This window comes from Nothoprocta perdicaria, unplaced genomic scaffold (assembly GCF_003342845.1).
Source record: "Nothoprocta perdicaria isolate Ctin4 unplaced genomic scaffold, notPer1 scaffold_56, whole genome shotgun sequence".
Taxonomy (NCBI): domain Eukaryota; kingdom Metazoa; phylum Chordata; class Aves; order Tinamiformes; family Tinamidae; genus Nothoprocta; species Nothoprocta perdicaria.
This window is the reverse complement of record NW_020455821.1, coordinates 2750786-2767681: the sequence shown is the minus strand read 5'-3', so window position 1 is coordinate 2767681 and position 16896 is coordinate 2750786. Positions and strand designations below refer to the sequence as shown.

The following is a 16896-nucleotide window of genomic DNA, read 5'->3' as shown; positions in this document are numbered from 1 at the left end:
TTCAGTTCTTCAGCTAATAGGACCYTAAGTTAATGATGACTATTTAGCATTTTTTTGCGCTCATATCTACTATATCATCATCTACATGCAGTAGAGTCTAAGTAAATAAAGAACCTAATCTGCCAGATTCTTTCTGTGACCTGTAACATTGGTAGAAGGTAAAAATTTTAGTAGTAGTTATTTAGTTATTTTTATGTTGCAGACAAATTTATATATCTATACACACACAAATACAAACTTGCACTTGCAAAATTTCTTGGTAAGTAGGCATGTTACAACACACATCCAAATACAAGCTGCTTTTTACTGAACAGCTACTTACTGATGGTGAAATATCATCGTCATATTTTTTTAACTGGTTCATGAATTCTAGATGTTTCTTTTCTTCCTCCAGTTGAGCCACAGATTGCTCACTTTTCTGTAGTTTTTGTTGTGTATTGGCTAGTTCATCCCGCAGCCACTGATTTTCCTGGCATAACCGTCGAACCTGGGCACGCAATTTCTGCTTCTCTGATTCCACTGCATTTAAGTGATTTGACAATGCCATCATTACCTAAAAAGCAGAAAATATCATTTGACATCTGTCCTCTAAATGCAGTCCTTATTTAACAACAAAAGGTTTTTATATAGAGAACCTCTGTCAGCTGTAAAGTTTGGTTCAGATTTTACCTTTTATATTTTACCTTTTCTTATGCATCTATTTGGTGTTCATCTTCCCTGTACCTGAYGATATTTACCATTTGCTCCATCAGAATGAGCCTACAGGAATTCTTTATTAATGACTGCTTTTTGTGATGCATCTTTTGAAGTCAAAGTCTGGCCAAACTGCTTTAGAAAGCCTTAAATATTATATGCATTATTAACATGTATAAAAATAGACAAACTAGAACCTAGATTGCTGAAACAGAAATTTTTGTTCTACTAATACAAACCGATTAAGTGTATTTTTAACAAATTACAAGAATTGTAAAGATAACCTTCCCTGTAAGAACTAAATGATAGCTCTACTTCAGCAATTTTGAGATGGAGGAGGATCCATATGCATGTTTGCGGYTTATAAGGATCAGCTCCTCAGCATAACAATAATACAATAATACTTCAAAGACACAGTTACACTATTTAAATCTAAACATGGAACTGAATTGAATTTAAGCACCTTACATAYACATACCACAAATTCAAATGTAAAGACAATCGATGTGTCTGTATGTGAAGCCATATTAAGGACAAAAATAGAATCGCCACAAAAGCATTCKTTTTTTTTTTTCTCCCCCTTCTCTTCTTAAATGTTAAGCATTATTACCCACAAAAGGAGTTTGTTAAGTGAAAGCCCAATACTACATRCAGAATATATTCTGCCTTCCCTGTTCATGCTAACCTCCCATTGATTACCTGAAGAACAATCCTAGAAAGCACGCCCYACAAGCCTGGGCCACTGGTGATTGCAGAAATCACTACAGATAATGTGTAGAAGTGTTTGACATCCCTGARTTATTAGCAACTTGTCTCTTTATTTTGTGTTTGATTTAAACATAATTATTTCTTTTAAACTGAATATTCTGTTGAAGCATGTRTATTTTAAACTGAAAATTAACATTTTCAAGTGTTAATTCACAAACTACTTTTTCTATAAAGGTAAGATCAAACTTCAGGGATAAATTTGTAACATCAGTCCAAATTTCTAGACTTATCTCTTTTTACATATTTAAAGCTGTTAATTATTTAAATTAGTTGGCCTCTTCTAACTAATACATTTTTAACATGAGAAAATATGTTTAAGGAACTTGCGATAGCATGATCTTTAATAGTATCATCAATACAGTCAAATTCCAATGTATAAACTACAATGGCAAACAAAAACCCTTTGTAAACTTACTCTAGAGTTACCTGAAAGCAAAGTTCGATACTTGTTTAGCAAAGCTACTTTCATCTTCATGACAGTAACATGATGAGGTTATCATCTCTACAAGCATTCATGAAAATATTGCCATATCTGAGTRTATAATACAACAAGAGAAATGAGAGATCACACTGTGACATCCCAAAGCACATAGGAACACTGGGCTTTTCGGGTCTGACAAGCCATTGCTCCAAGTGTAATTGCTTTCCGAACAAAGGCTGCACGTGCAGACGTTTTGCATCCTCAGGTGCCACAGTTTATAGAACACCAGACTGGCAGACAGGGCAATAACATTTGAAACTGAAACTAATTAATCTGAGAGAGTCAGAAATCAAAACTAGCTTTTCAGAGTCTCAATACCATGTAAAAGTCCATCCATTCTACACATGGGATCAAAGTTTTTATGCACTAAAGCCTGACACTCCATACCATGATGGCCAGGGATTGGATAGTTTCAATTCCATGCTTCCATGGCAAGTATCATATATCCCTTCTTTCTCTTTGGAACATCAATGGAAGTGTTTTGGGGCTCTGTATTCAACCCTTAACCTTCCAAAGAATATTTTTAAGTTTGCTGATACTGCCTAATTTCTGAACCTCTCAGGCATGACCCAACTAATGATGTGGAAAAACCTAACCAAAAAGCAGTAAATTTCCCACTGAAGTCAAARAGAGATCAATTTTGGACTTCAATGCTTTAATACCTTATGCCACAATTAGTTCTGTAACAGCTAGTATTTACTTCTGTTTCATCACTGTAGTCTTCCTCCTTAACATATGATAATAATATAAATGTCTCAGCTCATGTTTAACACTTAGTAAGGTTAATATCAGCACTTGAGCATTGACTTCTGTTTAAAGTTTCTAATTAGAGGTCAAATAARGAGTTTCCTTTTTTAAATATTTAATATCAAAATTTTAGTCAAAACCTGAAATGCTTTATTTCTACTCCAGTTTTACCTGTGCTTCACTAAGCCCAAGTTCCAACATCTCCAGGGACTTTCGAATCATGTTTGATTTTTCTTCAACCAGATTGGTTTCATCATCTTTCTTCAAACATTTCAGTGTTTCAAGTAAGCTCTGTAAAATTGAATTGTGTTCATTCTTCAGTGCCTCTAGTCCATTAATAACTTGCTTAGTTTTGGCAATGATTTCATCCTGTGTGAGCTTCTCCAACTTCTCTTCCTTTAGGTACACCATTGTGGACATGTTTTCATACATTCTGAAATGAAAGAGTACATTAGTTAACCAAAAATCAAAATAAAATAAAGAATATTCAATAATGTAATAAAACTGTCCTTTAATGAGTTATTCAAATATGTGAATTTGAATTTTATATCAAGAATATAATGGCACTTCTGCACAACTTTGRCAATACTTTAAACCCCGGCCTTAAGAGTGTTTCAAGCTTTCCAGCTTCTATTTACAGGGTTAACATTAATATTCATAAGGCAAACAACAACTAAAAATAAAATATACTACAAAATGGCAGAATTATTTTTAAGGAGCATCCAAGAACTTGGAAAATTGAGCTCTCCATCTTCAGGATCCTGGCTTGATGCAGAAGCTAATATAGCAGTGTGGGTATGTAAGAAACRTCTGCAGTTGCCACTGTTCTACAGCTTTCTTCAAACATTCACCAAAGAGGAGTTTATCTTGAAGAAATACTATCTAACCCTCTATAAAAGGTAAAKGGAGATCAATCAACAAAAAGAAAACACTTCATCCTTTTCCAGTAAGAGGCAAATATTATGTTCACCTTTTTCCAGGGGCTAGGAAAAGTATCATACCTATATATTTTTAAAATAATAACTTTTCCCTAAGATCACACTACTGCAAGCCAAGCTACATACAGATGTTCAACTGCCTACTTATCTAGATCTAGCTATTTTGATGAAGCTGCAAGAAATTCTGGGAAAAAAATATTTGTATAACACAGTCCTCACAAGAAACATTTCACTGTGTAATTCTGTCAGTAGTTCATGTGGTACCTCAAGGCTAGTACATTTCTGAGCACTTGTAAACATCGCTACACCAAATGTAAAGAAAGACCAAAAAGATGCTTAAAAACTCAGGTAATTACCATAGTATGTCCTGTAACTTAAGGGACAAACCAGTCTAACAATGTGGACAGAGAGAGAGATGACCCAGAAACCAAAGTATTTTTCGCAACGCTATCAGAAAAAAATCTTTATAACAAACAACAGCCAAAAAAAGAAAAAAAAAAAAAAAAAAAAAAAAAAAAGAGAGATGAATGAGACAAATTACTCCTTCATGGTTAAGATATAAACATCTTCAAGTGTATCAGGAAATATAAATTAGAATGAAGGGACTATAAAACAGTCAAGATTTTTTCAAAAGCCATAAATTACAACTTCTCTATGCTACAGACACCKTGGGGAAGCCTTGATAAAATAACATTTAAAGTCAATTAGCTGAACTGCACTAGACCACAGTAGGAGTGCTGTAGGAATCTGTCACATGAGCAAGCATCCACACACGCACTACTTCCCAATAACCTAAGGGTGAACGCTTACCCCAGTCTGACAGACACACATGCATTTGTCTGCCTATAAAAAGAGGCAGCTCACTGTTTATACACACTCAAATTATCTTCTGCTGTGGCTTCCCACAATGTAAATGAGAAAAAGAAGGCAGAAAAAAAAGCACATCCATTTATAACCATGGAGCTGTATTCTACTTCAGTTTACCTTGCAATAATCTGTTGTCTGAAAACAGAGGCAACCTGGCTATGTAGCAAACTTGGACTTGTCATATTTTAATATTAAAAAAATACTGTATTCACATCCACAGCTAATCCAGGAGTGTTCAGATGCGTACTAAAACTGTTCTAAAAATAATTWAAAAAAAATCTCTGTACCAATTCAAGTCAAATTTGCAGATAAATCCAATCTGTACATAAATACTTCTGACAAGTACAATCATTGAGGAAATTGCTATGAGTTATCTCAACTTGAGCATATAGCTCACCCCTAATTATAATGACTTGCTTTCATGTCATTAAACTAACAATTTCCATTCTGAATTCAAAGCATTGACCCTTTGATCAAAAGAAAATTAAAACAGCAGAGGACATCTGAAGAATAGAAGATTTCACTTCGTATTAGAGAAGTTTAGAGAAATCTGACTTTTAAATAGCCATAGTTTTTGTACATGTCTGAAGCTTTCCAAAGGATGTGATCATTCATTCCTGTCTTATGTTTTTTCTGCTTGTTTCAATGTTTTGTAATCTCTGGGGAAAATCATTAATGATGAAAAATAGAGAGGGCAAGTATGTGTGTCAATTCAAAAGTTATAGGTAACTTGAAGGGACAAAATTCTCCCTTAGTGAAAAATCTCCCTCACTGACAAAAAAAAAAAAAAAAAAAAAGCAATAAACCCTTCTACAAAAGTATCCTTAGACGTCCATTTAAATGGCCTTTTAAAACACAGAAAATTTTGTTTAGACTTTTGTAAAACTATGACTGATAGAAAAATGAATTACTTAGAATAATTTAAAAACTGGAAGACAACTATCAGATCTGACTATCTTTAGAATAAGATTAATATCTATAATATCTTTTAAGAGTAGCACCATATCTTCATGCTATTTGCATGTTTATTATATTTCACAAAAAGGCATTCCAATTTATCAAAGAAGATCACATTCAAATACATTATATTATGATTTATTTTGAATAGTCTGAAGCTGAGAATCTTACAAAGGGGGAAGGGGAAAAAACTAAAAAAAAAAATAAAAATAAGGGAGGTAGGGAATGCATCCATACAAAGAAAACAGACAAGCCCCCTCTGAGATTTTCTGTTTTCACCTTCTAGAGCAGGTAGTTCTTTCTTCCTGTTCATCCTTACAGGAGGCTTTAGAGTCAAAAAGGCTTTACAAATTCCTGTTGCTTCTATCCCGACATCAACATACTGTCCACTACACTGCCAATTTCACCTGCTATAGAGAATGAATTATAGATTTAAATGCTATTTTTTTTAATTCAATGTCCAATTCACTGCTCTGTAATAATTGTCCTTAGTTACGTGAGAAAACTTGCTCCCTAAATCTTGCATGCACATACTTTAGTTTGTATTAGCTACAACTTAAAAGTCCTTAAATCCCTRCTCAAATCCAAACATTGTTGATTACATCTTGGAATGCACAGTYCTGAAAAATTACCAACTGCTTTAGCTGCTGTTCTTCATAAAGGAGAAGACTACCTTCTCAGACAAGCCCCAAAACTCTGCAGGCTTTCCAGGCTTAAAAAGAGAATTGCAACAAAGGAGGGTTCACTTGGAGAGTCACTAGGGCACTAAAGAGATGAAACCACTACTCATGTCCCTTAACCGTTTGTGAGAGATGTCAAAATGTCCCTTAACCATCCGTGAGGGATGTCAAACACTAAATCAACCCACCTCTTCCTAACAAGGCAACTCACAGCGACACACTCTAGTCAGAAATGGTGAGAATGAATCACCCAAGAATGTCTCTTGTATACTTWGAAGGGTATTTGTAAAAGGACCCAGATAAGAAGCATTTCAGTTTGAACATACAGTTATGGTTTACACTCAGAAATGTAAAAATTTCAAAGAAAATTAAAAAATACCTAAGAATTCAAGGATGCCTGCTTCACTATGAGGCTAGTTCTACTACTATAAACCATACCGCAATATATAATAAATTTTTAATCAGTCTTTTAATTTACTTTGCTCCTTTTATTTGTAATAGTTGCTAATATTCAGGAATTTTATTCCAATATATTAACCTCTGACACTATAGTAAAAGCAAGCTTGGAACAGAGCAGCTATACAGCTGCTAAGCAGGTGTTGAAGGGCCAATTCTTTTTCTCTGGCATATCTAGCACCATGGTTGCACTGTCATGCTGYTTCTTCCTCTTCACCACATAATTTCTGGGTTCACACACGTGCCTGTAGAACAGAAAATCTTGAAGGGCACCTGGAAGCATCATACCAGTGGGGGTCAGCTGGGAGGTATTCTCACTGACCCACTTCTACAGACAGAAAAGTGCTGCATTTCTGTCCTGCCTCAAGTTTCCAAATATACAATCTTAGAAACTGTCTTAACAGTCTAGGACAAAAAAACACAAGCTACCTTAAAAATAACCCAGCTAATGAGAACAAAGAGCAGCATCTATCAGAGAYCCTAAATATTCATCCAAAGCACATAGATGATTGAGTTGCATACAACTAGCAATCAACTTCATGCACTGAGAAGTCCTTTAGAACACAAATTATTTGAGAAACAACTAGCCACTAGACTTACTCCTTCCTAAACCCTAAATATGTAACTCTGCCCTACAAGCTGGTTTAAAATAAGGATATACAAGATAAATAATACAAAAAAAATTATTTGTCATTATTTAACGTCAATCACATATGTCCTAAGAAAATACCACATCACTTCAAGGAACACCCATGGGCTTTCACTAAGCCTATCCACTATATTAAACTAATTTTAAGTGAAGAGGTTACTGGTTTAGCTGAAGAACATTGTTAAGTTAACTGTTAATTTGCTTTGATATATGTTTGGAATCTTTTAACCATCTGTAAAATCACACTTTTCAGGGAACTCTTCAGGCTCTTAGGAAGATATTTTAAAAAAAGTAGGTTAGTAAAATATAGTAAAATATATACAAGCCATTCTATTAAGGGAAAACTTATTCTAGCATACATCCTTTTGTACTTAAAACAGACATATTTTTAACTATCATTTTAATCACTTTAGTGTAGCTAAGTCTATACCCTTTTAACTGCAAAAAAATTCCAATGACCTGCCAACACAGAACTTCCAAACATTCTTTTATATTCAATCATATTTGGTGATGCAGCTATCATGCTGCATGGCCAAGACCATGGTCAACTCCCATTTTGTAATTCTTCCTTACACCTTGTTTCAGAAAAAGAGATCCTCAGATAATGTGGCCATTTCCCCTAAATATGAGTAATTCTGCCATCAGTTGTGYAAGAATTGTGTAAGAGGGAAGTCTTCCCTTTCTTGGGTATCTCACTCACTATATTTTACCTTACTAGAGTACTAAATATACTCTGAACAGAGTCATAGAGCACTGAGCAGGGTCATATTCTAAGATCACTGAGGGCCTTCAAAAAGTGACATCTGTTTAGATCCTACAATCAGTCCATGTGCACACACATGCAAGGCAGCACGGAGGGGGAAACGAAAGAGAAGAAGAAAAATATTCTCTGTATACATTCCCAAATCCTTTTACCCATCTCAGGTTTCAAATTAAGCTGGATGAAAATAAGACCTTTCTATTCATTTGCAATCATACCAGAGATTAGCAAAGCTGGAACAGGTGGCAGGGTGGACAAGTGCACATTCTAATGTGGCAGAGGAGACCAAACTGGGGTCTACAGGACTCCAAAAGGACTCCCTTCACGAAAGGTCCCTATGGCTACTACATTACAGGCTGCTGGTACACAMCTTTCTTACCCTATATTTAAAACAATATACTTATTGCAGTAGCATTGACATACTTTTCTGAAATAACAAAACAGTACACAGATCTCTTTCACTGTTTGGCAGTCCTGAGCAATGAGCTCTAATGCCTATTTGTTAGGTAAGTCCATGCAGTTTTCAAAGACAGGTGTAGATGCTCATGATACCAAGTCTCAGTCTCATGCCCCTGTCAACAGCAAATACTACGTCACCCTTCTCCAAAACTAGGACATTCTTCATTTCCTGGGAGCACTAGAAATAACAGTCACGAGCAGCCCTTCAGGAAGCAGAACATTCTGCCTGTCTGCGAAAAAAAACTGGCACAACATGGGATTTGCCTTGTGCTTAGAACTACAAAACACACCTCACTGTGACAACTGTAGGTTAAAAACATTCCATTTTAATGAAATTATCATGAGTGTTCAGAATAATTACATAAAAGCAGAATAAATTATTCTAAATACATTGGAAAGCTTASTTACCCTATGGTTACATTAAGTTACATTTAGTCATTAAAAATTAAAATGCTTGCAATATGAATCAAGAAAAAAACAGGTAACTGTTTTAGTATTTTGTAGTTATAAAGACATGTTCCATACATTATGTATTTTAGACGGATTGAAAAGACTATATTTTTAAATAAATATAGTCAAGACAGTTTGAGCTACAAATCCATCTTCATTATCAAACCCTGCACTTTTTACTCTCATGGCTCTATGAATCTACATTTTTAAAATGGAAATGTCATGTGGCTCTTCATGCACTTATCAACCTGTGCACTCATGCTTTCAGTGAATCTTTAGTCTTGCCTGGTAAGACTTTTTTCTCATAGAAGAAATACAGGTGGTGAAAAAGGCTCTTCAGAGTTGGAGTAGAGGCAGAGTTATAACCAAATACTCTTAAAGACACATTATCTTGCAATTTTAAGTAGCTAGTAGTTAAGGCAAAACATCTACTTTTTTAACTTGACTCTAGTCTTCTACACTTTATTGTTATCTTTGGGACATGAATACCTTTATCAATAATTCAAAGTAGCTATGTCAACAGTTTAGCTTAATTCTAAAGAGCACTTATGTGAAAGCACARGAGTGTTCCCATCAAATCATACAACATTTCCATACAACATTAAAGAACACATCAGTTTCCACTTCCTAATATCAGAGCTATACATCATAATGAAATCTACTTTTTCAYGGCATACCCAAAACCTTTAAAAGAATGCATGCAAACAGTGTGCAGAGGAACATATCTTGCCTCCTATCACTGTCAGCAAAGTTTTCTGCATTGGCTCTATTTACATTGAATATAGGTTRTATTACTCTTATGTACTTGAGGGTGTTTGTACCAAAATAAGAAAAACAGTAATTCCTTCTTCATCTATAAAAGGAACATTCATTAACAGGGCTTCAGGAAAGACCAGCTTTCAAATTTTAAAAAAATACTTAAATCTGCTTTTGAAGCCACTTAATAATTTACCTTTGTAAATAACAGTTACCTTAGCAAGATACACTAATGGTACATTTAGTAAGATAMATCCCTGCCTTCAAGCTTTAGGGAAGAGAGACTTTCCTCTTCCTGTCCTTTTATTAAAAAAATAAAAACATTAACCAAATTCCTCCAAGATAACTACAGAAAACAGGCTGCACAACTAATAGTTCTGATTCTGCAATTAATATTGAGCATTATTTTTATCCTATTAAATACTGCACCAAAACTAAGACTTTCAATGACAATCTCCACTTAGCAAACAGAATACCTTTTATACCCTGCAGATTTCATCTCACAGTAAGTGTARCAAATGATGCAATCATCTAAAATAGCCTTACATCATTCACTGTGTACGTGATACATCACGACAGAGGCTCACTTTGTTACAAGGTTGGGAACGTTAAGCACTCCATAACTTAGAACACTTAGAAGTCATGAAGCCTACACCCGTATCACTCGGGTACGCTTTATTATAAAGCATCCCTTTACTCAGAGCAGTATAAACAAGTATTCCCCAAAACATTTTTTTGACACTATAAGCAACATTATCATGCACATTCTAATATTGCTGCATGCGTAGCTGGACTTCTCCCCATCCTCCTCAAATCAGTCCGCACATTTCCAGGCCATTTGCTGGCACAACAACTGGGTAAGGATCAAAAAAAATGAGTCGAAAACAAGATAGAACCAGACACAGTAATTCAAACTCCACTGACTGCTGTTTTTAAACATATGCTGCACATCTTTGCTCTCTGCCTGCACTATGCATGGGTTCTTCCCAGAAAAAAAAAAGTTACTTTTATTCTTATAGTAATATTTTCAGTTAAAATTTTATGTTTCATGCGGATTTTAGAGAATGTATAAAAACAGTCAGAGAAATTATATTAACTGAATAAGACCTAAAAGCAGAGCAATCTAATCCAATCATGAATCAGCCTTTATCTGTTTTCTGAACAMGGGGAAGGAAATGTGATTAAGTAACAGCAAATTACTGGGACATTTAGTCAAAGTCACCCTGGGACGCCTCTTGCTCTTCATACAWGCAAGGGACAGATAAATCTTTGAAAAATGAGGACACATGGCTAAAACATGCATCAGCACCATAAAAAAAGACCTTATCTGTCTTCYCTGCATGATTTCTAAATTGACCAGAAACACCTGGTAAGCACTAGTATCCTGTGCTGCAGAAAGCGCTGAGAATAGAGCACTAAAGAACAGTTTCCTCACATTCTCTTTGTTAAACAGAATTTTGCCTTAACAAAGCAATCAGACTCGCACACCAAACCCACCCAATACACCCCACTCCTCAAAATCACCGCATCTTCCTGATGATTCATTCAGTTGCTCCTCCAGAAAGACCTTCGGGTCACTCTGTGCTAGCATAATAGACCTCCTGTAGCCCTCCATACTTCACTACAGCTAGGTCCATTATGCCGAATGTAATCAGAGCACATCCAGAAGAATGCTGAATACAAATGATAAAGCATTCCTGGATCCTCCACGCAGAGGAATTCTGAGCCAGAAACAGACATCCTGATTTCAGTGGACTTTATGATTTTAACCAACCTTTCTCCCTCAAAACATCATGGAGGTGGGGAACGGACACGCAGTTTAATCATATGAACAAAAGAAACAACAGAGCTCAGAGTATGGCAAGACCCACACATGGTGAATAAAGACGGATAAGAGTAACTACCATCTGTCTSAAATGAAAGCTACTCAAGCTGGAAAAGAAAGATATAACTATAACTTTTATACATCATTCAGTTTGACATTGTTTGATAAAGGCACATTCATAAACATCCCCTCAACCGTAAGTATAATACTCTATTCAAGGAAAGACAAACAAAACAAAAAAATAAAACCACCCTCAACGGAGACCCCACCTTTTCTCCTGCTAGTCCACAAACCAGAGCAAATGCTTTGCAAATCATTCAAGCTACTGCCAGCTGCCAGGCAGCAAACTTGCAAGTTACACTGCCAGGATGAAGTTGCTGAAATCCCTCAGWTGTTTCCAATCACTACCCTCCACGCTGCAGAGTGGCACACACAAATAACAGCACACTGCAAGTCATCTTAATGTTCTGTTAACAACTTGTACTGTTTCAAAGAACATTATTAGACTCCTACAAAATACTAGTAATAATTTTCTGTTAAAGAGATAGTGAACTATTTCTTACATCTTGTAYTGCTAACATGAAATCAGTGTTTATAGTGCAAAAACACAAAGAATTAAGATATGCAAACAGGACTATCATTTCCCAAGAGGTGAGGAGTCATTCTTTGGATAAAGATTTGGCTAAAGACAACTGATTCTGCATATAACTATAGTAGTTTCCTGAAATATACGTAAAACACAATATGAAAAAAAAGCAGGTACAAACTACTAGCAAAAAAAAAAAAAGTTTTATTTTATCTCAACTAATGTCACTTGGTGCAGAATTACCTTTTAAAGTGTTCCTTTCTGAAGTGCACACATATACGAGGTTAAAAGCATATAGAAAATACCACCCCAATCTGATCAATGTCTACAGAAATGGGTATTACTGACTAGACTAGTTACATCCTTTGCTAAATTAACTTTACAATTCTATTAAATCAGTTATAGTTCTTGTGTAATGTCAGGAACAATATCTTAACATAAAAAGTAGGTTTTATAGCAGATATTTACAAAGGAACCAAGCTAGGAAATGGCTCTCTTGTAAGGCTAACCACAAAATATCTCTTTTACCAGTAAAAGTGCTGCATTGAGAAACATGTGAAAAAGACTGTGCAAGTAGACAAAGGCAGAAAGCCTATTTGGAATAGGCGATCGCACGATCAAGTGCTATCACCGGCCCATACACATTATTAGGTCTTCCTAACTTCCAGCAAGAAGGAAGATCAATAAAAATTGGAAAAAATAATCAATTCCATTGCATGTCAAAACACAGCTTCCGGGGTAAAGATTGTTTCATACTGCAGTGATAAGAGTTAAATAACAGTTCATGGAAGACAAGCTGCATTCAAAGAGACAACATAATGACTAAGTCAACACACAGATACTATTACTTGCATCTGTTTTCTCAGCTGACTGAATCCAGAAAAACCTGTACCAAGTATTTGAGATTTAATTTTTTTTTATAACATATGAGGAAAATTCAAATCCTTAGCAAAAACAGTGCTTTATCACTTGCCTTCTGAAAAGCAGCTTTTTGTTCACAGTCCCAGATATCCCGTGGCTCCTAAAAGCACACATTCTGAGTCCTCATGCTTGCCTATCTCCTATAGGCTGTCATTACTAATTTTATCAACTGTCTAGYACACACATAAAAATACAAAACAAGCACAACGTCATCTTCGCCTGCAAAACACCCCCACACAAGGCYTTGTGGCAATAATTCCTCTACCACTAAGAAGATCCATAATTCTGACTTTATCCTCTAACAAAGTGCCTGACTCAAATCCCATGAGTGATGACAGCAAAAACATCTCAGCAAATGCAAGCTATCCTAAGTGCACCTTCTCCTGGTCAGACATTTATTGATTCTGGTTGCTGATTAAGCTTTTCAAAGACACTGCACTTACTTCTACAGCCTGCTATCAGAAAGGGATAACATTTCACCCAAGAAATTAATGGGAAAACCTCAGTACCTCAAAAATACCTGAAGCTCTATGTGATTCAGGATATGACTGTTACAAGGCTCTATGCTGAAAACAAGCATCAACTTCTGAAAATGAAAAATCTGTCTTTGACTGGTACTTGGTACCAATAAAGTCATCTATTGAACATGTTATGCTCAAAGCTCTTTTATTGAACAAAGTGAGAGTTAACATACAAAAAAGAAACTTTTTTGAAATTTGGTCAAAATAAGTAAAATGCTCTGATCAAACAGCGAAAATGATTCATTGGGTTGTACTAAATGACAACTGCATTGACAAAAGAATTGATCACATCTCATTTTTGTAAGATGCGTCATAATTAACATTATCTTGAGGTAGACAGACTAAAAAGGTTGTCTATATAAATTGCTTTAGTATGCTTGCTTTCCTCACCGTCACCATGACTTTTTAAAATAAAGTACAGAATACACTATGCTCATTGATGAACTTGGCTTAACTTGTTTGTTTCCACTCCTCTTAAACATTGTTTTTGTAATTATTTGTAAAGTTGATGAGATTTTAAAATAATCATAAGCTATGCATCTGAAGATATGTTGTGAATCCTAGAATAAACTCAACTTCATTTATCGGACACAGATGCCAAGCAGAAGAGATGGAAGGGAAACTGCAGAAGTCCACACGTCTCAAGAGAAACAACAGCTGCATTAAATGGACTTGGAACTGAATATGAAGATACAGTATTTCCTCAAACTCACAACTAAATAACATGTACATATGTGTGTATACATACATACAAGCATATATAGAGAAGTATATAGAGAGATGGGTATAAGGTTTAAAAACAGCACACAAGTGAGGGTTTTTATGGTACCATCACAAAAGTTCCCCATAAAGAAAGTAAGCAGCAACTGGCCTTAAATCACATGCAGGTCTATACAGCATTATTTTTGATTCTTGCCAGAAAGCATTCAATAGAACCTATTCCGGTTTCCAGCAAAATTAATCTGCAATTCAGTACACAATTCTTTCATCAAATATATTTTTTAAGAAAAATATTTTCTATTAATGGACCACTTTAGCATCTAATAGTAATTTGATAAACAGTAAATGAGATCATTTTAACACAGTTTGGGGAGTAGGCATAACTCTTCTCTTATTTTTAATTACATATGATAGATTTTTTTTTAATGAGGAAAAAATGAATGGCACTTAAATCCAATTCCTGTTAGAATTCTCATTAACGGATGCTTAATCCCATCATCACCACCCTTTGGCAACAGAAGGGTTGCCAAACTTTAACTGCAACATGATGCAGAAGTGATACTGCATTCTTGCATGACTCCGAAGAGCTGACAATTTTTATTCTCTGCATTTCCCCACATGGTTCTGCATAACATAAAAAGCATTATCCAAACAGAAATCTCCACATTTCTAGTGGAAATGCCCCTAACAAACCATGTGCTCACAAAAAAAAAAAGAAAAGAAAATGTTCAATTGGCTTACAAAATACAAGGCTTTGTGCTCAGAATCATCAAATGGATCGGTTTTCTTGTTGCTGCCAGTAAATGCTGAATGTGTTACTTCCAATTATAGCTATAATCCCAGGGTTATATTATCCTCTATCACGTTTCACTGAAGCTTGGGGATTCAAAATCAATTAAAATAATGCTGTTTTCCAAAAGAGTTCAAAAATCAATACTGAATTGAAAAAAAAAAAAAGATTTTTTTTTAAATTCAAATGCTTAACTGTCAAAATCTTGAAGGTTCCTTTTTAACTTTCCAATGCACACCCTTTGGGTGTAAGTTCCTATTTTAGTGAAGTGCAAATCCAAAAGAGGAAGCAAAAGAGACAATCATTTCCCAGAGTAATTGTTACTGCAGATTCTGCCAACGGCAAGAATTCTACAATTGTATTTTAAAAGTTCTCATTTAATATTGTTTTATGTTTAAGTGTGAAAGCATTTTATTCCACAATTAACATTTTCTTACTTCTCTACAGTTCAAAGAAAATTTTAAAAAGAAGCTGTCTTTTTTTTCTGATTGGCTTTACTTTTCAATTCCATATTCTGGTTCCAAATTCATATTTAATAACATTGATACATTTAAGTTATAAACACTAGGGGAAATGATTAATGGAAAAAAATCATAACTGATTTAGTGTCTTTAAAAAGCCAGTTAGTAGCATGAATCCAGGTGATGCTGCTTTGATCATTAAAACATGCTCCAATACCCTTAGAACAAAGCATTTGTTAAAGAATCAAGAAGTCCTTTTTTTGTGACTCTACACAACTCCTAGACAGACCTACTTACCAGACATTTTGCTACCTAACAATATCGAAAAACATAAAGCCAGGAAGAGAAAATATTTGGGGAGGTCCTTCTAATTACCATCCGCCTAAATGACAGGCGTCAACAACATCAGTTATGCATTAAGGTTATTTTGCGGGAATTAGGTGTGCGTAACCTACGTTCTCCTTCGTTATTCTGCAACTGYGGACACCTCCCGGGCCAAGGCCCGGTCTGAGAACGGCTTGGTGCCCTGCGATATATAAGCCCGGTGTCAGCGCAAACCCCGAGGCGTGTTGCCCAACTCGCCATCCCAGCCTGGGCTCGAGCGCAGGGAACCCGGTGTGAAAACGGGGCCGCGGCCGAGCCGGGCGGCCCCCCCCGGGCCGGGTGCCCTCCCTGGGCGGCGCCCGGCCGGGCTGCGGCGCGGCCGGCCGCCAGAGCGGGGACAAAGCGAGGCCACCGCCATCCCCGCCGGGGCTGCGGGGTGTCCCCCTCCTCCTCCTCCATGATCGCAACTAACAGCGTTTCGGGCAAAACGCGGAAAAACATCCCCATCCCTYCCACCCAACAAAAAAAAAATAAAATTAAAAAATTCCCAATGCACAGGACGGGGCCCGGCTGTCAGCGGAGCCGCAGGGCGGCCCGGCGCAGCCTTTTGTTGCTCGCGTGAGGGCGGGCGGGCGCGGAGAGGAGAAGCCCCGCGGCCGCCGCCCCCGCCGCCGCYGTCAGCCCCGGCGCGCCCGCACTCACCGCTCGGTGCTGCGGCTCGGGCGATGTGCGCAGCGCTCGCGCAGGCGGCCCCGGCCCCGCGGGGGCGGAGAGGAGGCGGCCGCACAGGGATGTCAGCGAGGGGCGGGCGGAAGGAAAAGGGATTTTCTTCCCTTTTTTTTTTTTCCTCCTTTCTTTCGGAATCGCGGGGAGAGAAGGAGATGGAGGAGAGGAAGCCGCTGGGCAGCGCGGCCCGTCCGGATGCGCTGGCGGGCCCGCCCCCGCGGCGCTCGGCGCCGGGCCCAGCCCCGAGGCGCGGGCGCTGACAGCTGCGCACAGGGATGTCAGCGAGGGGCGGGCGGAAGGAAAAGGGATTTTCTTCCCTTTTTTTTTTTTCCTCCTTTCTTTCGGAATCGCGGGGAGAGAA

General features: G+C 37.0%; 1 protein-coding gene across 3 annotated transcripts in view; it reads right to left on the bottom strand.

Annotated features, from left to right (window-relative positions):
• KLC1 (kinesin light chain 1) overlaps positions 1 to 16604 on the bottom strand; it is a 45554-nt gene extending 28950 nt beyond the window's left edge. For 2 of the 3 annotated variants that reach the window (XM_026048633.1, XM_026048634.1), the window contains exons 1-2: positions 2861 to 3122; positions 323 to 553 (exon numbers count right to left, since the gene is read on the bottom strand). In XM_026048633.1, the coding sequence (XP_025904418.1) occupies positions 323 to 553; positions 2861 to 3121 (492 nt within the window). In that variant the 5' untranslated portion in view covers position 3122. Of the gene's footprint in view, positions 1 to 322; positions 554 to 2860; positions 3123 to 16511 lie in introns of those variants that run through there. The other variant, XM_026048632.1, reaches the window with a different exon arrangement.
• Positions 16605 to 16896: the final 292 nt, after the last annotated feature.